The sequence below is a fragment of the Trifolium pratense genome, linkage group LG7, assembly GCF_020283565.1.
Source record: "Trifolium pratense cultivar HEN17-A07 linkage group LG7, ARS_RC_1.1, whole genome shotgun sequence".
Classification (NCBI taxonomy): domain Eukaryota; kingdom Viridiplantae; phylum Streptophyta; class Magnoliopsida; order Fabales; family Fabaceae; genus Trifolium; species Trifolium pratense.
In genome coordinates, this window is record NC_060065.1 from 49,188,290 (window position 1) to 49,212,527 (window position 24,238).

At 32.1% G+C, this 24,238-nt stretch overlaps 3 protein-coding genes across 3 annotated transcripts; 2 read left to right on the forward strand and 1 right to left on the reverse strand.

The window, feature by feature from the left end:
• Positions 1-253: 253 nt before the first annotated feature.
• Positions 254-4,066, reverse strand: LOC123896838 (protein THYLAKOID FORMATION1, chloroplastic-like). Its single transcript, XM_045947241.1, has 5 exons — positions 3,700-4,066; positions 2,346-2,613; positions 1,546-1,762; positions 1,161-1,276; positions 254-624 (listed from the first exon to the last, which is right to left on the reverse strand). Exons 1-5 carry the CDS (start codon positions 3,905-3,907, stop codon positions 534-536), a joined length of 900 nt encoding a protein of 299 aa, XP_045803197.1. The 5' UTR covers positions 3,908-4,066; the 3' UTR covers positions 254-533.
• Positions 4,067-20,072: 16,006 nt separating this feature from the next.
• On the forward strand, positions 20,073-20,816 carry LOC123898404. The gene has a single exon (XM_045949339.1). The coding sequence runs from the start codon at positions 20,158-20,160 to the stop codon at positions 20,422-20,424; it is 267 nt and encodes an 88-aa protein (XP_045805295.1). The 5' UTR covers positions 20,073-20,157; the 3' UTR covers positions 20,425-20,816.
• Positions 20,817-21,856: 1,040 nt separating this feature from the next.
• On the forward strand, positions 21,857-24,238 carry LOC123898668. Its single transcript, XM_045949681.1, has one exon. The coding sequence runs from the start codon at positions 21,857-21,859 to the stop codon at positions 22,130-22,132; it is 276 nt and encodes a 91-aa protein (XP_045805637.1). The 3' UTR covers positions 22,133-24,238.

A 24,238-nucleotide genomic window follows, 5' to 3' on the forward strand; every position in this document is an offset into this window, starting at 1 on the left:
TTCAAATTCATTGTTTTTTCTGTCCATTGAATTCACAAACCTTAAATAGTTTTCTTAGAGCCTATTGGAAATTACTCTCACTTGGGGAGAGGTGACCATGTAATCTTATCTTCTTAATATGTACATTGTGGTGTGGCTGAGGGAACACCCCATGCATAAGGCCCTGTAACAAAAGAACAGACGACTGTATAACTTAAAAATAAAAAGAGAAAAATGCAAATGCTGGTGTAAACCAGTAACTGAGAATAGTAAGTTCACCGAAATATAAAATTATTTACTCAGAATGTATGCCTTTAGGCTTGCTTTTTATTAGAACTGCAAAATACATTTGTGACTGCAAAGTAAAAAATAAAAAATACATGCAAATCGTGTTAGAAGGGTGAACTAATTGTGGTTTTTAGCAGAACAAATACCACAATTTAAACCAAGTACTGTATGAGAAATCATGCTGATTCTTGCTTATCTAACTCAGTAGATTAAGAAAAGGCATGTCAAGGAAATCTTCACTTGAAGATTGTTTCCGAAGACCATAGCTACATAACAGACAATTGTTGTCCCAAACATTTTGAAACGGCCTCATTAGCCTTCTGTGGTTGCGCCCTTTCTTCTTTTTTCTTCTTCTCCCTGGAGTAAAAAAACATTTCAATGAATCAAAATCTTGCTGAGAACAACCATCAAGCTGTAACTGTAAATCTGTCACATCTATTAGACATTGACTTGTAATGGCATATTCAGATTTATAGATGGAATATCAGATTGTGTCAGATCTCGGCAGTAAAATAGCCCCATTTTCAGACTGACATTCAACACTAGAATTATAAATTTATTAGCTTGAGGCAAGTTCCCAGTTGGTTATACATAGGATAGAATGTTGGATCTGTCTCAAAAATAAGGATGTTTGTGTTTTTACTCATTGCAAACGTGACTTTTTATCATGTCTAGTCAAATTCGAGGTTTAAAAGCAATATCAACTTTACTTGATACTAACAAGATATGTACTTGATAGGAGAGAAAATCAATTATGATGATCTCTACCATAAAACGCAACACACCCTTGGCAGACTTATAAATAACCACAGTTATATCAAATTCAAAATGGAAAGCCGTGACAACAAAGAGAATGAGAACAACTGAAGGGCAATGAAGTGTTTAGTGTCTACCTGTCAATATATTCCTTTAGCAGCTCTTTGGCTTGAACCAGCTTGGAAAGAAGCATACGATACACATCCAAGTCCCGATCAACGCTTTTTTTGTCGATGTTCAAAGCCGCAGTAAGCTATTATTTTGACACCAAATATTAACTATCATAAGTCTTCCAAACATTCATTAATCATGGGAGGAAAACATATCAGGTTAAGTCCATTTTTAATCACTTCAAACTATGTTTGAATTGCTAGACTTGTCGCTTGCAAGCTTGTTAACAGGAGAACTAGACCATACATAGGTTCAACTTAAAATAATTCTAAAGCAAGAAACTATGATAAACCATTTAAATTAATTCAAATTATATAAGTCATGCATGATGGGTTGAATGAATTGGGCTACCTTGTCTAAAATTGTTGGTTCTGTCGCATTTGCCAACTCAAGAAGGCGAAAAAGTCCTACTGCAAAGAAACGACTATAACTGAATTCACCCTTTCCTCCTGCTCTTTGTGCAATATCCTTTAATATCCCTTCAATTTCTCCTTCTTTGGATGAAAACTCAACCAGGGAAGTAGAGTTTTGAGTCCTAGCCCACTCTTCCAACTTCTGTGCATCTATTCTGTAGAGTGTAAAATAAAACGTCTGCAAATTAAAGTTAATATTTTTTTTCCTGTTGGTGCTGGGTATGCATAACAGTTTGCTGATAAGTGGGCAGGTCGCAGCCGAAACGTATGTGGGTCTGCAACTAGGGGACATATGGGGTGAAGCCCCCATGGTACGGTTCAAGAGTAATGTTGTAAATTGGACCATAGTATTTAAACACGCGTTTTACTTTGTAAACCTTAAACTTCCAGTGATAATAGAAAGGTTGTTTAAGGTACTGCAGCTGCTGTGCAATTGGAGACATAGGCACAATTGGCCAAACTCCGTGTTCAAATATTATGGTCTATGTTTGCGCTGCTTTTGTATCTTTTACTTTTGAACCAGGTGGCAATTATAACAATTGGGAATAATCATCAAAGATATCAATAATAGTAATACTATCATTGAAACCTAGATTCTGGTGAACATAGTCTGCAGTGGCTTGCTTACAGTCCTTATTCTTATTATTATTTTCAATCATTAAATCAATGGTTTGGCTCAAGGATAGCGGAGGGAAATAAAGAACAATAAAGAAAAGCTAAATTAGTCAATCATATAACCTGTATTGTTCCGGATCTTCCTTCAATGCATTAATATAAGCTTTGAAGATGACATCTCGTTCCTCTTCACTAGAATACCCTTCCATGAGTTTATCATAAACAGTGACAAAACCAAGAGCAAATACAGGATCATAACGGTATGATGTCTTGTATCTCATTAAATGATGCTGGACAATGAGCTCCTGCAGCACATTGTTATAGATACTTGGGATTGGTCGTTTATATGCCTTTAGGAAATTCAACTTTGTCTCGGAAACACTTGGAACATCTGCAGTAGATGATAACCCATGACCAACTATTGATAATAAGGTGCATTTTCTTCTTTTATTCATTAATAATAATCTTCCCATTTTTGCAATAGGTGCTAGAAAAATAAACAAACCCAATGTAAAACTTTCCATGCCATGTCATGCACTCTTTTACCTAAGTTAGGCAAATTTTACTTAGATTGGAGGTTCATGGTAGACTGGTACTTGAAAATTGTTGAAAATTTCAATGACAATAGACATCATCAACTCTCGAATATAGAAGCTCTCAATCCTCTCATCATCACGATTGAGACAATGACTTGATCGGTATTGGTTCAACAAAAATAGAGGAAAATGAATATGCACCTCAAAACTCAACTTGTTCATTTTTCCTTATTTTTGTCAAACCAACATTGATATGGTCACTGTCTCAGTTGTAAAGACATGGAGGACTGAAAGCTCTACTTCAGAGGGGCATTGTCCGTTGGCGTTAAGAGTTTTTGACTGAGTTTTGAATATTGGTCTATCATGAACCAGCTATCAACGTGGTTCGCCATAGAACTCACCATTTAGATATCTGCTGAAAATTTATGCTACCGACTTTTCTAGTTCCTTCCAATAGGGATGAAAAATAAGGTACAAATTCATCTTGCTTGGAAACCCTCTATGATACCGCCATTGGAAATGCTCTCTAATTAAACCAAAACTCGCCAAAAAGGATCCCGAAAGAGTATATATGATCTAATCAGCTTAATTCCTAATCATTAATGCAAAAAACCAACTAAAAGAAACTAACCCACAATAGCTCAAAATAGGGTCTTGTCAACAAAAAAGTCTAAACATACTTGAAATTTATTACATAAATATTCTCTTCTAGTCTTTGGAGCCTAATGTCTAAGTAAGAGGACATTTTATTTGTATGCATAGCTCAAAACAGGATCTAAATTTTAAGGCATGAGAAAGTTCAACAACATGGAGAGAATAAAACATACTCCCTCCATTTCAAAAAATTACTTGTCGTTTTAGAAAAATACACTTTCTTAATTTATTGTTAGTAATTTGAAACGGAGGGAGTAATTCGGAACAAAATTAACAAAGTCACAAACCTGTGACAGAAGACATGCATTGAATAACCATTTTAGATGAAGAATTGGCAGCTCTAACACCAACATGATGATAGTAAGAGGAATCTATCCGAATTCCAAAGAAATCAGAACTGGAAGCAAGGAAACGAGTAGAAGAAGAAGGTAGAGTTGATTTTCTCTGTGAGCATTGAGTTGTTGCTGAGAATGAGAGAGAAGTTAGAGCAGCCATAACTAGAAAATGGAATACAAAGAGAGAGTAGAGTTGAGGCAATGAGTTTCAGAAAAAATCCTTCATGGAATGGAAGGACAAAATTCAGAGGAAAGGTGCATTGGTTTGAAACGAAACAAGTGTATAAGGAAAAAGAAGAAGACAAAAAAGCTTATCCACACTGTGAAGTCCAAAAAAATGAAACCGAAACCTTTTTGTTGTCGACATTGTAAGGAGTCGCTCACATAATGACACGTTGAAATTTGTTAGTCACACTGATTTTTAGCTTAAAACATCATGAAAGTATTTACTATGACGGACTATTGCTTTTCAAAAAAATCTTCACATGTAGTTTACAATTGAGCTGAAAATCAAACCAGATTTATTATCGTGGTTAGTTTCCTTGATTTTATTTAACATCTTGTTAGTGCATGGAAACTATGTTTGACTTGATCAATCCCAATTTTAAAATATTCTCCTTTTCTTATTGGTAATTTTTATGTCACTTTTTGGGTGTGTGCCAAACTCCATATTAAAAGCCTGAAAATCATCCAATCTAACTAACTTTCTATTGTTTTAGATTTCCATTTTTAGTGAAAATGGAAAATACCGGTTGTTTCCTATTGTGTTATTGATTAGAAGTTCATTCTTCAAACCTTTGAAGTACAAGATTCGACTTGGAAACCAACACACAAAAAAAAAAAGATGAAAATGAAAAATAGGTAGCAGAGTTTTAATTAGATTTTGTTTTTCAGACATTAAGATAAATAAATAAAAAAAAATTATACATATATGATGCTACTTCCTCTGAACTTAATTATAAGTAAAAATATCTTCTAAAACTTATTAAGATCAATGATATTTAAATGTATTAACCTTAATTTTTGGTGACTACTTCTCAACCCTCACATAAATTGAGGGTATATGCCATATGTTGATGTGGCACTAATGAAATTTATTTGCATGTCAAACATAAATAATATTTTACCACAAAGTAATTTTAACTACTTTTATTTTCAATTAATTATATTTTAGGTTATTAATTTTCTTTAATTATATTCTAGGCTATTTGTGTAAACGCGTCACTTTACCATCAAATTTCATCACAGCAAGCTTCAGCCACCAAATTTTACGGTGGTGGAGGCTGCGTAAAAAAGATTCACATCTTAAAAAGAAAATGTTAAAAAATTTTGTGGATCGAACCCAAGAGCTATAGCATACTACCCAAACCCCTCACCACTAAACCAAATCTTGTGGCTTTAGACTTCTACATTTTAAATATGGAAAAGTAAAAAAATTACAATTTAAACTTCAACTCTTATAATAAAATGACTACTTCTCTACCCTTTTATAAATTGAGGGTAGTTGTCCTATGTTGACATGATACCAATCAAATTCATCCACATGTATCTAAGTCAAACATAAGTAATTTTTTACCACAAAGTAATTTTGAATACTTTTATTTTCATTTAATTATATTTTAGATTACTAATTTTCATTAATTATATTTTAGGTTCCTAATCTGTCGCTTCACTCTTCAGCCACCAAATTTTACGAGTATGCTTCAGCCACCAAATTTTACGAGTATGCTTCAGCCACCAAATTTTGACTACTTTCTCCATTCTTACAAGTACAATCATCAGCAACCAAATTGTTTGTCGCCGTCGCCGCTTCACTTGTGATTATTCCTTCAACAAGATCACTGTTTCTCTTAAATACGCTCAAAAACATCAGGAAATAACACGTTAAAAAACATAACATCTATGAAATTGAAAATCACTGGTTTTAGAATCTTGAAGAAATCTGGTAGATCCGTGGCGGAGGCTGTGGTAAAGATTGACATCGGATAACACAAAAGCTGAGAAGCTGGAGAATCTCCTAACATGACGGTTGTGGAGGCTGCGGCGGAGATTGAAAGCTTTAAGAAGAAGAAGAAGAAGAAGAAAGTTGTTTGAGACGAAACTCCTAAAAAATTTGAAGAAGCAACAAAATTTAATTGCAATTAAGACCTAAATGTAAATTCGTAGAATATAATACCTAAAATATAATTAATTTAAAAATTAAAGTAGTCAAAATTACTTTGTGATTAAAAAATGACTACTTGTTTGACAAAAAAGTTGACTATAATTGACTGAATTTAATTGGTGTCATATGGACAATTATTCTCAATTTATGTTAGGGTTAAAGATTTGTATAAAAATAGAAAAGAAAAAAGAAATACCAGTAACACTGTACGGTGAATAAAGAAAGAGGGAAAATGAATTGGTCAAAGTATTGTAGGTGGCATGGTTTGGAATGGATAAGAGCAAAGTTTGATTGGAGTGATCTTCTTCTTCTTCTTCAGATATGAAAGGGGCATACAATATAGACACTCACCACCACCTTGTTGGACCGCGTGATACAGGAACTGCATCAAATTCTGAAACAACAATAATCAATGACAATGAGTTATTTTTTTAACTTTAAAGAATTTTTTTATATACTATACTAATAAAAAGACAATACTATAGGATTGGATAGCTAAATTAATTTGAACTAAGAATTAAAAAATTAAAAAGTAAACATATCGTGATTCAAGTTCTGTAAAAAGAAAAAATACTAAATTTTTTAGATTCAAGCTATACTAGCAAAGGCGAAAGGCCAAGCTAAACGTTTTTGGTTATCTTGAGTTTTTTTTTCAAGTGGTTTAGTAGTTATAAATTTTTTCTTTAAGGTGAGTAAGTGTAGTTGTGATTTGAAACTCAGCGTTATATATATATACTGTACTTCCTTTTCCCAAAATATAAAGGAAAATTGGTCAAAGAAAGTTGATGTATTTGATTAACAATTTGGACTAAATTTTGTTTGACCAAATTTTCCTTATATTTTAGGACGGATGGAGTAATGTCTATACCAATTGCACTAAGTTCACAGAGACTGAGATGTTGAGTTTTATGTATATTTATATTAGAAATAAATTAATTGAAAATAATATAAAAAATAAAGATTTTTTTATACATAGACAAAATAGCAAGACATATGGAAAACTTAGTGGAGGAACCGATGTTCGAACCTCGGTCATAACATCCGACCTAAATTACGTAAAAGTTATTAAAATAAAAATTATGAATACTCTAGTTTATGTAAAATTTTAAAAAAAGAAATATAGTTCAATAAAACTTTTTTTTAACAAATAAATATTGATAGAATAGTATCCAACATTTTCCCTCCCACTATAGATCATTAAGTCTGTGGCTAAATCTATCTATGCTACTAACAATTTTTATTTTTTTACAGTTAATAACTAAATTATACTTACGAGACAAATATCTCTCTATTTATTGGAGTAGATCATTAAAAATAAAAAGTTTAATCATGATAATTATTTTAAAAATTTAATCAGTCTTATAATAATATGCCAACATGATCACTTGCAGTTTATTAAAATTATAACATTTTTTATAATTTATGTCTAAACAAAAAAACAAATAGCTGTATCATTTCTATTTGTGTATATAATACAAGACAATACCTCACTTTAAATGACTAAGTAGTTGATGTCTCATCTCTCTCTCTCTCTCTTTTATGTTCTTAATTTTAGAGCAAGTTGTTGTTTTCTTTAATTAATCTTCTTGGTCCCAAATCTAATCTCCATCTAGCTAGCACTCTTTCCAAAAAAATTAGGAGTGAGCTAACATAACATAAGTGTGAAAATTAGAAAAGATTTACTAATAAGGAATTGATCATAATATATATGAGTTGAAAAAATCTACAAGTGGTTTCAAACATGGAAGAAGGAATCAAAAATGGATCACAAAGAAAAAACTTCATTAGTTCTCACAAAGGCTCCTCAACAATAATATGTCCTTCCAAATCAAACAACCGTGATGCTAACAACAACAATGTTGATAGGTTTAAAAAAGCTGAGGAATCTCTTAGAACTGTGATGTACTTGAGTTGCTGGGGTCCAAATTAAAGGTGAAGGTTAAATTATATTATAGCTAATGTTTTATATATATTGTACTTTTATATTTTGCCCAGTAGTATAGTAGTGATTTTTGAAAATATATGTATGCATGTAGTAGTAGTTAAATGTTCATAGAGCTTTGTAAATGTAAAAAAATAATAAGACAATAAAAACTAATTCCTATTTTCCTTTTATGTGAGTGTTGTGCAGGGATTTTGATCCTCTCCAATTTTTTGTCATGTTTTCTCTCTTTTTTCTTAATCAGTGCTTATAATATTTGATAGTTGTTTGTAAAAATTTAGAGACAGACTTGGATTGAGTGGTATATGTTAATATGTTATGGTTGTCTATATGTATTATGGTTGGGAAACAATTTTTTTTTGCTTACATTGCGTCAACGCGGTTATAAACATCGGCCGTCAGATTATAATTAATGATCTGAATTATTTTAGTGCATATGTAATATGCTATTTAAACGGTTTGATGTAAAATTAATGACTGAGATTGGTTACGGCGTATAATCACATGCTTTTTCTACTGGATCAAATCTAGATCCATGTGTGTATATAAAATAATGGAGATGGTGAGATTGAAGTACAAAAGACTAGTTGCTTGATATTTATGTTGAGCTTGTCCATCTTTATCCAAAATAGTACATAATGACTCATGTGTTGATTAATTAGTAAGTTAAATCCAAACATAATAATTGGAAAATACTCATTACGTAACCCGTACATTATGATTCTTTTATTCACTTTTCAAAAGATTGATATTGGAAGAGTAGACTTAGACTCCAAACCATATATTTTGGGGAATCCTCACCATTGTACTTTTCATTTATTTTTTCTTTACCGTTAATCCTGACCATTTAAACAAACTATTTTCATTTTTATTTATTTTAACTATGATATTGTTCAGATTTCACCGGATGAATTCTTATATGAGAGAATCCACTCCCTATATATATTGGGGGATCAAGATGACACTATAAAAACACACATTCACACAAATGAATTGAATATAACATCTTAATTTAAAAGCTTAAGACACCAGATATATAAATAAATAATGGCATATATATATTGTTCAATATTCTCCTTTTCATGCATTTTGAGCTTCTAATTAACTAACATACTGTATTTGACAAAACAATACTTCATAACATCTAATCAAACATGTGGAAATAAATCTAACTCTGATAAATATTTGGAGTTTTTTAACCATTTAGTCGTGAGTTCAATTCTTGACAGATGCATATATATATATATATATATATATACACACACATAAAAACTCGTGTATCAAAAAGGATTTCTATGGTCATTACATGTAATTTTAAGTTGAGATGTTCTTTATTTCTCAAGATAAAAAAAGAGAGTAGTGTCTCATAAGTGTAGCTCAAATGGTAGTTATCGGAGATATTATTGGAGTGATCGGGGTTCGAATCCCGAATTTCACATTTCTCCATATTTAAATGTGTGAGAGTCTAGCCACTAAGCTATTCGAAAAGAAAAAAAAATAGCAATGGATCTCCTATGAAGTGAGTTCTTCTATTATTACAACTTTTTAAACAAAATTTTAAAAAATTGTGTTTGTCTCTCTCCAAATAAAACTCTCCATTTTGACCAATGGAGAGGATTCCAACGCATTATTATGGACCAATGATAAATGGGCTTGGGCTAGGAAAAAACACGGATAATTTTTATCTTATTTCTACCTACACCCTTCAATTTAAAAACCACACTTGCCTTTACTTTTTTGTCAACACACCCTCCATTCTCAAAAATGCATAAAATACAGCTATTAATAAAATGCCCAAACACTCAATTTTTTAATTTTCCGAAAATTAATTTATGAAACATTTTTTATTTCACAATTTAATATTCAAATTTCGTTTTTTTTATTAATTTTAACTTCCAAAAATAATTTGTGTTTTGAAATTTTGTTTCCATTCATTTATACTCGAAATACAAAAAAATAAGTGTTGGATACTTTCTAAAAAATGAAAAGAAGAAGTATGGTAGAATTTGATGGTTTTCAGAAGACTGAAGTATATTTTGAAAATGTGGGTATGGTATGGTATGGTATGGTATGGTATGGTATGGTATGGAGAATATAGAGATGTATGTACAATTGTCATATTATAACTTTCATTGTCGTATTATGAGTTTATTGATTTTTTAAGTTTTTGTTTTTGATTTGTTTTCTACGTAAGATAATTTATGGACTATGCCAAGTGCAAAGTATTTGATCCTGTCATTATTTAAAAGGTCTCTTTCAAGCACCTTAATTTCTTTAAGTGTGTGAGCACCTCTTCAACATTTTTCTTTTGATTATGACATTTTCTGATTTTCAGTATGGTCGGCCTAAGGGTAGACCTAAAAATTTTGGATTAAAAGCCTAAAAGTTAAATTTAGTTATAAATGCGTATTATAATAAAATATAAATATAAACCAAATATATATATATATATATATATATATATATATATATATATATATATATATATATAGGAGTGTATCTGGTGAGAACTGGTAATTATTGTGAGAAATGAGAACTATTAATAGTAACCATTAGATTTAATTGACGTATCAGATTAAAATCTTCTCACTCCCTTAAAATCTCATGTGATTTTATTTGTGCAGATTGAAAAATCTTCTTATATATAATCTTTCCTAATTCATTTGCAACTCCTTCAAAACTTACCTAAATAAATTTTTACTTCTCTGTTCAATTTTTTAACACAACAATGTCGTGATACAATTTTCTCTTAATTTCACGAATATAGTTTTTTTTTTTTTTTATAACCAAAAGCATTACGCTTAATATATATACCACTGGTTCTTTTGCAAAAAATTATTTAGAAACACAAAACATCAAGCTAGGAGTGCAAATCAAACAACATGCAACCAATTAATCAATTCCATACCGTCAACAACTTTGTCACAAATTAAAAATTCACAAGTACTTGACTCGATGCCTCTCCTCAAGAAAGCACCAACATGACTTATGTGTTGCTGTATTTAATTAATTGTTATGGTAATTTTTCATTTTGTTCAGCTGAACAAATGCACACATCTTGGGTTAGAATTATTGTCCATTTTCTATCTCAAAAACCTCAAACATGAACACAAAAAAGCCAAGAAAAAAAACTAGAAAGACAAATATCCAATATTTTCTTAGAGGGAATTGAACAAGCCGAATGAATGTTCAAGTGTTAGAATAGAATTAGTGAACAGTTTCTGAGTTAATAATAAATTAAATTAAGAAAGATTATAGGAATAAATTAGGAAATATTATATCTAAGAAGATTTTTCAATCTACACAAGTATGATCACGTGAGGTTTTATGTGAGTGAGATAATTTTAATCTGATACGTTAGTTAAATCTAATGGTTATTATCAATAGTTCTCATTTCTCATAATATTTATCAGTTCTCACCGGATACACTCCCTATATATATATATATATATATATATACTCCCTCCGGTCATTTTTATAAGGAACACTTTGAGAAAAAAATTTGATCATTTTTATAAGAAAATTTGACCAATTTTCAAATGTTTTAAAGTTTAATTTCACTTATGTCCTTATTTATTATGAAAGAGAATATTAAAAATAAGTAAGCTAGTTGAATTAGAGTAATTAAATAAGGGTATACAAGGAATAAATTAAAATTTATAAGAGTATTAAATGAAAATAACTATTTACAATATGTGTTTTCTTGATTGTATAATTTTTTCAAAATATTCCTTATAAAAGGACCGGAGGAAGTATATATATATATATATATATATATATATATATATATATATATATATATAAAGAATCTTTACTATAGTGCACAACAATTAAACTCTTTTCCAAAATCTAGATTCAAATCTCATATTAAAAAAATAATAATTTAACAAATTTAGTATTCTTCTTTTAAAGACTTCATTATAATTCTTTATAGGGTTTTGTTTTAACAACTGATAGATTAGAAGTAGAGTTTTGTCCATAAAGTAATAACTATCCGATAGAAAATATTATAAAATGTTACTATAAAGTGAACTGGGGTACTCTAAAAGAGTTCTAATCAGAAAGTCTGGTATTTAAGCTTTTAGGAACTAATATAATCATTAATCCCATCATATGTTTGTTTGTTTTTGTCTTTAAAAAAAATATATATATTTAGTGCAATGAATTATTAATTAGCAGAGGCGGCTTAGAAGCATATGCGAGGTGTGCGATGGCATAGGGCCTCAAAATTTTGAGGGCCTCAACTCAAAATTTTGAGGTCCTATAGTATTACTTATATATTATTTATACCTATAAAATATCATATGTATATTAATAGATTAAATTTTAGGCCATAAAATAATAGTTATATATTGTTAATGTTCATAAATATCATATGAGTATCAATATATTAGTTATCTATACTCGTAAATATAGTTCTAGTCCATTTTAATCTTAGATTATGATGTTCCTTTTAGACGTTATATACAAAGATAATTATTTTGTATTTCTTGTTCCATTTAATTTAATGCAAGATTTAATATTGATAATTTATATGTTTACAAGATTTTTTTTTTTTATATTATATGCAATTTAAATCGATAATTTTTTTAAATTTTTTATTTATTAAGAGGCCACTTTTATATTTTGCACAGAGTCTCCTAAAACTCGGAGACACCCTTGTTAATTAGAGAGGCATCAATCTCAATGTCCATTTTTTTTATAAGCAATCTTAATGTCCATTAATAAAAGTCCAATTGAAGCTAAAATTTTATTTTATATGAAACGACCTGGCACATAAAGTGACATAGAAGCATTCAAACTTCATCATATATAATAAGTACATACGTGGATTTGAATCATCTCATACTATTTCTCTCTCTCTCAAATTATTTTTTTTCATTATGAATCATCACTCATAGACGATAATCCAAATGGGGTCTAAATATGAAATGTAGATAATCATATACAAGAGAATACAAATCTCTTTGTAAGTCTTTGTTAGGTTTAAAGTTTTTTTTGCATTAAACTGACTGTGACGATGTTGCTCTAAAAAATTTCTATATATATAAAAATAAAAATAAAAAAGAACTGGGGCTCCTAGCCAGCGGTTTTTGCACAACTACATTTAGAGGAATTTTGTCATCTCATATATCAAAAACCCCCCAAACATCTCTAATATCATATTAGGTGAATAAGCAAAGACTGAAGTCATCTTGATTCCACTCCTTAATTATCATCCAATAAAGGACAAAAAATGTACAATACTAGAAGTGTATGTGACCTATCCCAGATACGTAGTACTTGTTTCAATCTTTTTCCTTCAATTCTAAACTAACACGAGACTTAATGTGACCCCTCTTAATATGCCCCCACCCCATCATATCCTTTATGTCTTTATTAAATAAACAAGAGAGTTACTTTTGTCACTCTACTGGTTATTCGCGCATCCTATTTTTATACATCCGCAACTTAAGTAGCGGATGTTTAAAAATAGAGTGTTTTGAGAAAAGAAAAAAAATCATCCGCTACTTAAATCGCGGACAATGTTTGAGTAATCAGTAGGTAGGGCGGCAATAAACAATGGTATCACTCCAAAAACTACGGGTCCAAATTAGCTATATTATGGGCTTATTGCAAAACCACGTGCATATCTAGCCTATATAGTCCAAAACCACTAGTATTGTAACAAAAATTAATATCAACAGAATATACATATAGTGTTACTCTAAATTTATCTATATAAGCAACAAGTCATAACTCACCACTTGTCATAGTAAACCTTCAATTCAATTATTCAAGTTTCAACTATTGATATCATAAAACAGTGAAATTATAGTTAGTTTCAATTTCAAATATGTGTGCAACAAGAGGAGCTTTGGTAGTAGCAACAAGTGTTGGATTGGTGGAAACAATGAAGGATCAAGGTTATTGCAAATTGAACAACAAAATTATGAGATCAATAACACAACATGCCAAGAATCAAATGAGATCCTTAGCTGAGACTCCTTCTTCTTCAACAATTTCAAAAAAGTTGAGTGATGAGAAACAGAGGAAAGCAGAGGAGTCTATGAGAACAGTCATGTTCTTAAGCACTTGGGGTCCAAATACTTAGAATAAGATATGGAAAAAATGGCATGATTCAGCATCACAGAAAAATATGGTGTCACTGATATAAATTCAGCCATGTATTTCTGTATAAAACTTGAGAGCTAAGTGTTCAAAAGTTAAACAGCACTATTGAAATTGGTGCGTGTGTATTAGGGTTGATTAGATGCGACTGTATAAAACTTGAGAGCTAAGTGTTCAAAAGTTAAACAGCACTATTGAAATTGGTGCGTGTGTATTAGGGTTGATTAGATGCGAGTATTGTAAATTTGCTATCAATGAAAACTTGTCTTAGCTTAATTTGTTTATGAAACATTTTGTGATATGAATTTACTTTCAAATTATTTTGGCTTAACTATACATTTGGTCCCTTACGTTTATTTTAGGTTTCAATTTAGTCCCTTACGTTTAAAAAGTATCAATTTGGTCCCTTACGTTTATTTTAGGTTTCAAGTTAGTCCTTTCCGTCAATTTTGTCACATGTGGCAGTCAATTTGCATATGTGAACTGACACGTGGCACTTGGACACGCTGACACGTGTACTGTTCAAACGGTGTTAGTGACAAAACTAACGGAAAGGACTAACTTGAAACATAAAATAAACGTAAGAGACCAAATTGATATTTTTTAAACGTAAGGGACCAAATTGAAACCTAAAATAAACGTAAGGGACCAAATGTGTAGTTAAGCCAATTATTTTCCTTCAATTTTGAACTCTTCAAGTTAAATTTGGATTAGATGCGGACACTATACCATGCAATCAAGTCAAGTGCAATCAGATCAGAATCATCTAATCTCGATCAAACGGTTCAAATTTATGGCAATTTTTAATTTTTGTTTAATTGAAAATTTTAGTGTTAAAATTTAGACCGTTCAAAAAACGGACAACGATGAATTTATTAACTATAATCAAACCTATAGTCTTCACATTAGATAGTATTGAAAGTAAATATTTTTGAGACATGTAATAATGGCAAGGGATTATTATCCAAATATTATCATATTCCTATGCTACCTAGAAGCTAAGAAATGAGATTCATGTATAAGTGTTAAAAATAGCTTTTCAATTGAATTTGACTCAACATTTTTTAAAATAGCTTTTATCATATAGTATGAACTACACTTACTGTGACACCATTGTTTAAGGATAGCAAATATGGAGTACTAAGTAACTTGTGCAGTTTTCTTGACTTAACATGGATAATTAGTAAATCCTAGTCAATAGGAAGTTAACTAACAACACCACTAGAATTAGTTATAAGAAAATATAACTTACACAACTTAATTATTCCATTTGTATAAGCATAATCTAATGTTAATTTTTTAATATCTTATTAAGCTAATGACATCACAAGTTATTATTTCTCAAAAATATATATTTATACACATTTATTTTCCAATTGAATTCTCACACCTTCCTTATCATCCACATAGGTCCAAATATATTTATATCATTGTGTTGTTTACAATGGTTTTGCGCTTTTAGTTTTTGCTCCTAAATTCCAAACCGTGGTTCCGTACAGTACTAACAGATTCTATCCTATCCTATCCTATAAGCAATGTGTTAGTGTGCTTTGAGGATATATATGATGGAGCACTCAGAAAAACAAGTAAGCAACATTGCACTTACATGAGCAATGAACATTTGCATAGTGCAAGTTGCATGGTCCTAGCTACAATTTCAATGTTGGGATTGATTGCAATGTAAGTCCCACATTGCTAATGAAGAAAAAAAGGAGGTTAAAAAATAGCTATTGAAAGTCTCACATCGCTTAGAATTGTGAAGCAAGGAGGAAATCAAAGCTATATAATGGACCTAAGTTCTTTGTTTACAATTGCACCAAGCAGTAACACTTGTAAACACTTTAAGTTTATATTTGTGTCTTTTTGCTTTTCTCTTATGCTCTTGTTTAAGAGTATTTGAGATGTAGTTCAAATATTTACTTTGGAGAGTGTGGGTGTAGTGGGGCATGGGGTGGTTGAGAGTGAAGTCTATGTGTTGTAATAATTTTCACATAGTGTTTATTCTCTGGTTGTCGGTTTTGACAACGGCCGTGGTTTTTTCTCCGGTTTTGGAGTTTCCACGTTATATTCTTGTGTTGTTGATTGCGTTCTTTTATTTTCTCTATGCCGGTTTTTCCCAACAACTGGTATCAGAGCTCTTGGTTTGATTCAGGAGGAGGGAGTTCTGCTGTGAAGTTTAGGCTAGAGAAAATTGATGTTTGGCTTATAGAAAATCAAGTCAAGGATGTGTTGATGCAATCAGGGTTACACAAGGTCAGCTTGGAGAGGCGGTGGTAATAATACTCGACATCAGTCTGGAGAGGCGGTGCTAAGAATACTCGGGTTACGTCTGAAACAACAACTTATTATGAGGATGCGAAGGTGCTAGTGGAAGTTGAGAATCGGTGGAGTGTTGAGTCATATGGACTTTGGAAGCTCCTATCACATGTGGTTGAAGAAGAAATACTTTTGAATCCCTATAGCTAGTTGAAGGTGGATTTGTTCATCTTGGTGACGGAAAGCTTGTAAGGTTCAAGGTATGGGTGAGTTTCTTTTAACACAATGCGAGGTATTTTCTTGAACTTTGATGCATAGATAGTAGGTAGATACTTGTTAGATAGTTATACTATTATTGGTTATGCATCTGTTACTAGTGGTGATTCTCATGTTTTGGTTAAGTTGTGGATCTTCGGGTGGGTACTTGTTAGTGACATGAGTTTAGTTGGACTAGTTAAACAAGGTTTACTAGGCGGTGTAACTAAACTGGAATTGTTGGAGCCTAACAATGGCCTGAGGTGGTTTCATAGATGTTTGAAGTTGTTCAAGTGACACATTGACATCGGTTGACATGGATGCAAGGTGTGTGATGATAGCGTGCAGGCATTGGTTGGCATTGATGCAAGGTACGCGGTTATCTCGATGGCTGATGAACTTCCGGAGAAAGCCAACATGGAAGTTGCACCATAAATTTTCAGCGAGGTTTCGAGATGAAATTCTTGGGATGACTTGGTTCCAAGTGAAGCAAAATCTTGGGATGGTTTAGTTCCAAGTGAATAAAATTCTTGGGATGGTTTAGTTCCAAGTGGAGTGTACTTTTTATGGTGGAGTATGATAATTTAATTTGTCGGTATAGACAATGAGAATTATGATTGTCGGTGAAGACAATGATTGTCGGTATAGACAATGGAAGCATAAGATAATGATTGTCGGTGTAGACAATGAAGATTGAAGACCATTACAATCAAGGTGGAGATTGTTGGAATTGATTGCAATGTAAGTCCCACATTGCTAATGAAGAAAAAAAAGGAGGTTAAAAAATAGCTATTGAAAGTCCCACATCGCTTAGAATTGTGAAGCAAGGAGGAAATCAAAGCTATATAATGGACCTAAGTTCTTTGTTTACAATTGCACCAAGCAGTAACACTTGTAAACACTTTAAGTTTATATTTGTGTCTTTTTGCTTTTCTCTTATGCTCTTGTTTAAGAGTATTTGAGATGTAGTTCAAATATTTACTTTGGAGAGTGTGGGTGTAGTGGGGCATGGGGTGGTTGAGAGTGAAGTCTATGTGTTGTAATAATTTTCACATAGTGTTTATTCTCTGGTTGTCGGTTTTGACAACGGCCGTGGTTTTTTCTCCGGTTTTGGAGTTTCCACGTTATATTCTTGTGTTGCTGATTGCGTTCTTTTATTTTCTCTATGCCGGTTTTTCCCAACATTCAATTCAAGTTACGACACAAATAAATTGATAATAAGTCGTAAAAATACAAAGATTTAATTAATTGATAGTAACTGATTAAATATAGAGATTAACAATTTTGGACTCCACTTATGTAATGTATTTATTTTGTCACTTGCTCACACATTGCTATAAATCATCAAATAAATAGTGCAGTTTTCTTGACTTAGATTGATAATTACCAATGTCGAGCATACGACGATGCCGCTCGTTTTCATTTTGTGGAAGTCCCTGACAGAGGAAAGGGTTGTAGGTGATGGTGCGTTTCTGCTTCTTATCTAGATAGGGGTGCTAAAATCGTTCCTATTGGGTCATGCGTGGCAGGCAGCTGGTATAGATGAATAAAGGCGGGCCGCTTGAACGGGACCTATTCTCTTAATAGGCGGCAAAGCTGAATAGGAAAGGGGCCGAGTTTTTAGCCTTAAAAAAAGGGCTCTCTGATGTGAAACTAACATGGCTGACTACATACAAGTATAGCCAAATTAAGATGTGTTGGGAAAAATAGGCATAGAGAAAATAAGAGAGCACAAACAACAACACAAGAATATAACGTGAAAACTCCAAAACCGGAGAAAAAACCACTGCCGCTGTCTAAACCAATAACCAGAGAATATCACTATGTGAAAATTGTTACAACACATAGACTACCCTCAACCATCTCACGGCCCCCAGTACACTCACACTCTCCAAAGTAAATACCTAATTACATCTCACAACACTCTAATAAAAGAGTACAAGAAAAAAATGAAAAAGTCAGATATAAGCTTAAAGTGCTACTGACCGGTGCAATTATAAACAAAGAACTTAGGTCCAATATATAGTCTTGATTTCCCCCCTGCTTCACAAAATTAAGTAATGTGAGACTTCTCCAATAGCTAATTTTTAACCTCCTTCTTTATTTTAAAAATCGGACGATGTGGAAAATGCTACATCCTAGTCAATAGGAAATTAACATAACCTTACTGGAATTATTTAAAAGAAAATAACTTATTCAAATTTTATAAGCTTGCATAATGTTCTTCTTTTATTATTATATTAAGTCATTGACATCACCAAGTTATCATGTTCTTAATTATATTTTTGTTTATAAATTGAATTGTCACACTCATACCTTATTACCCATACATATTCACATAAGTCCAATTAAGTACTGAATTTAAGCTGCACCAAATTATGTATCTTGTTGTCCGCTGGTTTTCATTGTGTTAACAATAACAATGGTTTTGAGCTTTTGGCTCACACCTTCAAAACCATGGTTCCGTACAATACCAAACGATTATGTTTATGTCCTATAAGCAATCAATGTGTGCGTTGATAAAATGAATGGTGATCGTATCCGAACCAATCCAAAAGTAAAATCGTAAATCAAATCAAACCAAATCAAACCGAAAATCGCATTTGATTTGGATGTATTTAGATGACTTTCTTGCTGAACCGCAAACTGTAAAAACCGCGGATACCGCAAAAACCGCATTAAGTTACTATTATATATTTATATTCCAATATACATAGCGCAATTACCAAGTCAATCGACCAAATTAATGGAACTTCAAGTTGTTTTTATTTTTTGTGCCGTAATGTTATTTTGGTGTTGTAATATTATTTTAGATAAACAATCTTTTATTGTTTTTATTTTTTGTACTGTAATGTTATTTTGGTATAATGTTATTTTAGATAAACAATCTTTTATCCGTACTGTGATGTTATTCTGGAAATTCAAGTTCTTGCTTATGGATATTTAAAATTGTAAGATACTATAATGTTATTTTAGATAAACAATTTTATTTTATTTTTAAAACTTTGTATCCGCCCTTAAGACCGATTAATTAGATAAACAATTTTTATTGGTACTACAATGTTATTTTGGAACTTCAAGTTATTTTTAATGTTTAAAATTGTTCGGTACTAAAATATTATGTTGTAAATCGCACCAACCGAACCAATCCAAACCGCATTGGTTTGGTTTGGATGACTTTTTAAAAATCAACCGAACCAAACCAAACCACATGTATTTTTATCTCGCAATTAGGATAATTTTTATGCTCAAAACCGAACTAAACCACACCGCGAACCCCGATGAAATGAATCACTCAAAATAATCCATAAGTGCAATGAGCATTGGCAAAGTGCAACTTGCATGGTCCTACAATTACAAGTAAAGTCCAAATACAAGGATTGAGAAATTTTATTAGGGTCCCCCCCACCCCACAAAACCCAAACCATGTGCCCTTTTTTCCCCACCAACAGACTATCTATAGAGCCTCTAGTTTTGCTTTCCTCACCAAATTAACTAAACTAAACCTTTTTAGTTTTTCATTAATGCACTTTTTTATTTATCACACACTATATATTCACAACAACTAGAGTCCATTTTCTTCATCACTACCTCATCAGCAATTAATCATCAAACACATACCCAATTACTTACCACTACATTCTTCTCAAGTAATTAATCTCAACAAAACAATATTAATACAATGGGTTCAAGAAGCCGTGCATGGTCATGGAGTGTAGCAACATGTGTTGGAGTGGTCGAGGCATTGAAGGATCAAGGAATATGCAGATGGAACAGTGTCATAAGATCAGCACAACAACATGCTAAACACAATATGAGATCTTTGTCTCATGCCAACAACAAGCTTTCTTCTTCTTCATCTGCAACCAAATTGAGGGATGAGAAATCCAAGCAGTCAGAGGAGTCTTTGAGAACTGTCATGTTCTTGAGCTGTTGGGGTCCCAACTAAACAAGTTCACATATTTCAACTATGTCATTTTCCATTTAGCCTATGTTTCGGTGGATACGCCACACGATGATCCACCTTGATTTTTCAAAAGCTACACTTTTAGCTTCTGTAAAATTACGGTAATCAACGTAATTGTAGTGTATCCATCATAATACCAAACATATACTTAATCGCTGAAGGAAGATAAGAAAGGGAAAGATCAATACAAGATTAATTGAGTCCAACAAGTGAATGAATCATCATCCTATTTGTTGCTTTGGCATATGGATTGGTTTTCCAAGTGATTGATAAATTGTTGAATATAGATAGAAATTTTTCTATCTGATTATGATTATTAGTAAAGTTGGGAATTATGCTAAATTAATGTAAAATGTAAATAAATTGTAACTTAATTACTACCTGCCATATCCAAACCAGTTTTGACAAATTGCTTCTCTCACAAATTTGTCCATTGTTCTCAAAAAACCTAATTATAAACCAAGTTATTCACCTCAAGTGGTTAATGAATTTCACCCAAAGACGGATCGTTAGGAACAACCCGAGTTCGATAATTAAGTATATAAGTCACCTCTATAATACATTCAATCTTTATGAGCAATAATTTAAGTGACACAAACTACTCATACTTGAATCCTTCATCTCAGTAGATGTTTTACTCTTCTTTTTTTACAACTGATAAATTGAACTAACTTTGCATATTCCAATTTTTCTTTCGTCTAAAAATTTCACCCTTAAAAATAAATAAGTAGGGTGTTCAGAGTTCGAACCTCCACTTTGATATATATAATACAATATCTCTATCAATTGAGGTAAGCTCACGGAATTGCACATTCGTATTCTTATTCCAACAAAAATATAGACAAAGAAAATTCATCACACTTTTTTTTTTAAGTTTAGTTTTCTAATTAATGATATCTTTTATAAAAAAATTAATGATATCAAGTTAAAATTAAATCCCAAAATATAAAAATAAATCATTAGTAGTAATACTTTTTTCAGTCAAAAGTAGCAGTAATACTTATTTCAGTCAAAAAAATCTTTTATGAAAAATAATTGTTACCTATTTAATTATATTTCACTAGAGGGGTTTGCACATAGGATATTCATATCATAAAAGATAATTAAAAAAAATTAGGCACGTTTATGATAAGGAAGTGGTCCAATGTATATCCCCATTATAATGCTACATTCTTTTATTTTATTTTTTTTGTTTTATTTATTTCCAAAACCACTAGACATAACATAACCTCTGTTTTCTCCAAACCAAGTGTTGTAGCTAGCACCTGGTATCTTATTCTACTTTTCCATATAAATAAGATAAGTCATCACTCATTTATTTCTCCATCAATTCAACAACCTCACTTTCTTATTTCCCAAAAAACCTATCTACAACTTAATTTGTTCAGTGATAACTATTCATCAATCAATCAACATGAGTCGTGCAACAACATTAAGCAAAGGCTGGATGGTGGCTGCTAGTGTTGGAGCTGTTGAGGCTTTGAAAGATCAAGCTGGTATATGCAGATGGAACTATGCTTTAAGACAAGCTCATCAGCACCTTAAAAACCGTGTTAGAACTTTTTCTCAAACAAAGAATTTCTCATCTTCTTCACTTGTTGTTAGCAAATTTAAAGATGAGAAGAAGGCAAAACAGGCTGAGGAGTCTTTGAGGACTGTCATGTACTTGAGCTGTTGTGGTCCCAATTGATTCATTTCTAAATTATATTATTGTTAGATTATATAGTTATGATAGATTAGATTAGATTAATTATGTAAAGTTTGTAATATTATTCAATGAAGAAAGCTTCTTCTTCACATCTTTGTTTCCCATTACTGCATATGACTCTTCATATCTGGCCACTAGTAAGAAGTACCCCAAATATAATAGTTTTTTTTTTTTGGTGTAAATCGCGTTTCTCTGCACGTAATTGCAGAAACTAATCTCTCGAGTCTTGTGAGACTCAAATGGGTGACAAACTCTCCCTGAAAATTTTAACAATGCTGCATATACAAGCCAGTTGGTTAAGCTAGAAGAGATTCGCCCTGTTGGTTCCAAATATATAATAGTTTTAAGTTAATTTATGTTTTAAAACAAAGAGAGTATTAACTTAATTCCTATGATTAATTTGGGCTTTAAAAAAGAAAAGATAAAGATAAGATTGAAAAAGATATGGGTCCATAAGTGACCAAAACCACATAATCTAGAAAACCAGCAACAGTTTTCCGCCCCTGGTTTTAACTCTTGCTACAGTTATTGGAGGATAGCCAGGCTGAATACAAAGGACAGCAAGGCGTTTTTATGGTTCTTGTATCACAAAATCTCATCACACTTTCTTCTTCAACGCTTCATCATCGTTAACGATGTCAGGAAGAAAGAGAACCAGATCATCAATGATCAACAGAGCATCATCATCTCGTGCTCCTCAATTCAATGCTTCCAAGTTTTTAGGAATCGAGCAACAAAGACGCTATGAGAAGATATCCGGTTTCCGTTTCACCGACGAACGAGCCTTCAGTTTCAAACAATCTGAATCAACAGAAATAACAGAAGAACTCACAAGAAGAAACTGGGATTCCTTAAACTCACTAATCAAACCATCCAAATTAACCATCGCCTTAGAGTTTTTCGCCAACGCTTACCGGTTAGAAGAAGATATAGAATCTCACACAACTGTTGTGAGAGGAAAAACCGTCGATTTTAGTGCAGAAGCTATTAACAATTTACTCGGATTACCGACACCGCTGGAGTGTGGTGTGCAGCGAAGAAGAGATGAGCTTGTTGGAAAGTCGAGAGAAGAGTATGATGTGATTTTGCGAGAATTGTGTAGATCTGGAGCACAATGGCAAAATAAGACAGAAAATGGGAACCCAACAATGTTCAGACACAAAGATATGATGCCTATACCTAAAGCTTGGGGTTCTTTTTTAGTTCAAACTTTGGAAAGTTGTTCGAATTCATCGGAGTTTCGAGTACAGAGAGCGGTGGCTGTGCAAGCTATATTACATAAAGAAGAAATAAATGTTGGAAAGCTGATTAGTGATAATTTGGTGAAAATGGCAAATGAGAAGAAGAATACATGGATGTTTGGTCATTGTTGTATAATTAATGAATTGTGCAAGAATGCTGGAGTTTTGATTGATTCGAGTGACGTTGATTTGATACCTAAAGCGGTTATTGATCAAGGATGGATGGATAAATGTCCAGATACTCCGATTGATGATGAGAATGACAGAGGGCGGACGAGGAAGAGGCGACAACCATCCTCATTACAGGAGCGTCCGCTGTCACACCGTGACATGCAGGAATATCTCATGGCAAGTTTAAATTTTATGCAGGATGTATCTCGAAACTTGCATTTGAGTGAGCCAATTATGGATGAGCAATCAACATTATGGCAAGCCGCTCAGCAACATCGAAAGGAGCATCCTCCTTCGATATATGAGCGGTTTGAGGGAAGTCGTGAACGTTTAGAGCAGCATCACAAAGCGCAAATGCGCGAACTTAAACATCGACAGGCTCAAGAACTAGCGGATTTCAAATTCGAAGAGTCGCAGCATCCTCAAAAAGAGGCATAGGAATTTGGTCCTATTTTGCTGACCTTGGCGTCCCATATATGTATATATATACCTAGCACCACAACCATCCTGACCAGTAGTGATTCCGGCGTCTCACACTGGATTTTTCTGTTTTATCTTTTAGGATTAGTTATTACTAGTATTTATGTTTTAACTGTAATTTTCTTTTAATTTTAGTTTTATATGTACTCCTGTTATGAACGGATGAAGCAATTGACTAGTAATTCTGCTCTAAAAA

What these genes read in the sequence shown, in the direction of transcription:
- LOC123896838 (XM_045947241.1), bottom strand. Translation starts at nt 3,907, where the DNA reads ATGGCTGCTCTAACTTCTCTCTCATTCTCAGCAACAACTCAATGCTCA. An exon ending in GAAGATCCGGAACAATACAG is followed by an intron (nt 1,763 to 2,345) that starts GTTATATGATTG and finishes TACACTCTACAG; the next exon opens with AATAGATGCACAGAAGTTGG. An exon ending in AACCAACAATTTTAGACAAG is followed by an intron (nt 1,277 to 1,545) that starts GTAGCCCAATTC and finishes TCAAAATAATAG; the next exon opens with CTTACTGCGGCTTTGAACAT.
- LOC123898668 (XM_045949681.1), top strand. Translation starts at nt 21,857, where the DNA reads ATGAGTCGTGCAACAACATTAAGCAAAGGCTGGATGGTGGCTGCTAGT.
- LOC123898404 (XM_045949339.1), top strand. Translation starts at nt 20,158, where the DNA reads ATGGGTTCAAGAAGCCGTGCATGGTCATGGAGTGTAGCAACATGTGTT.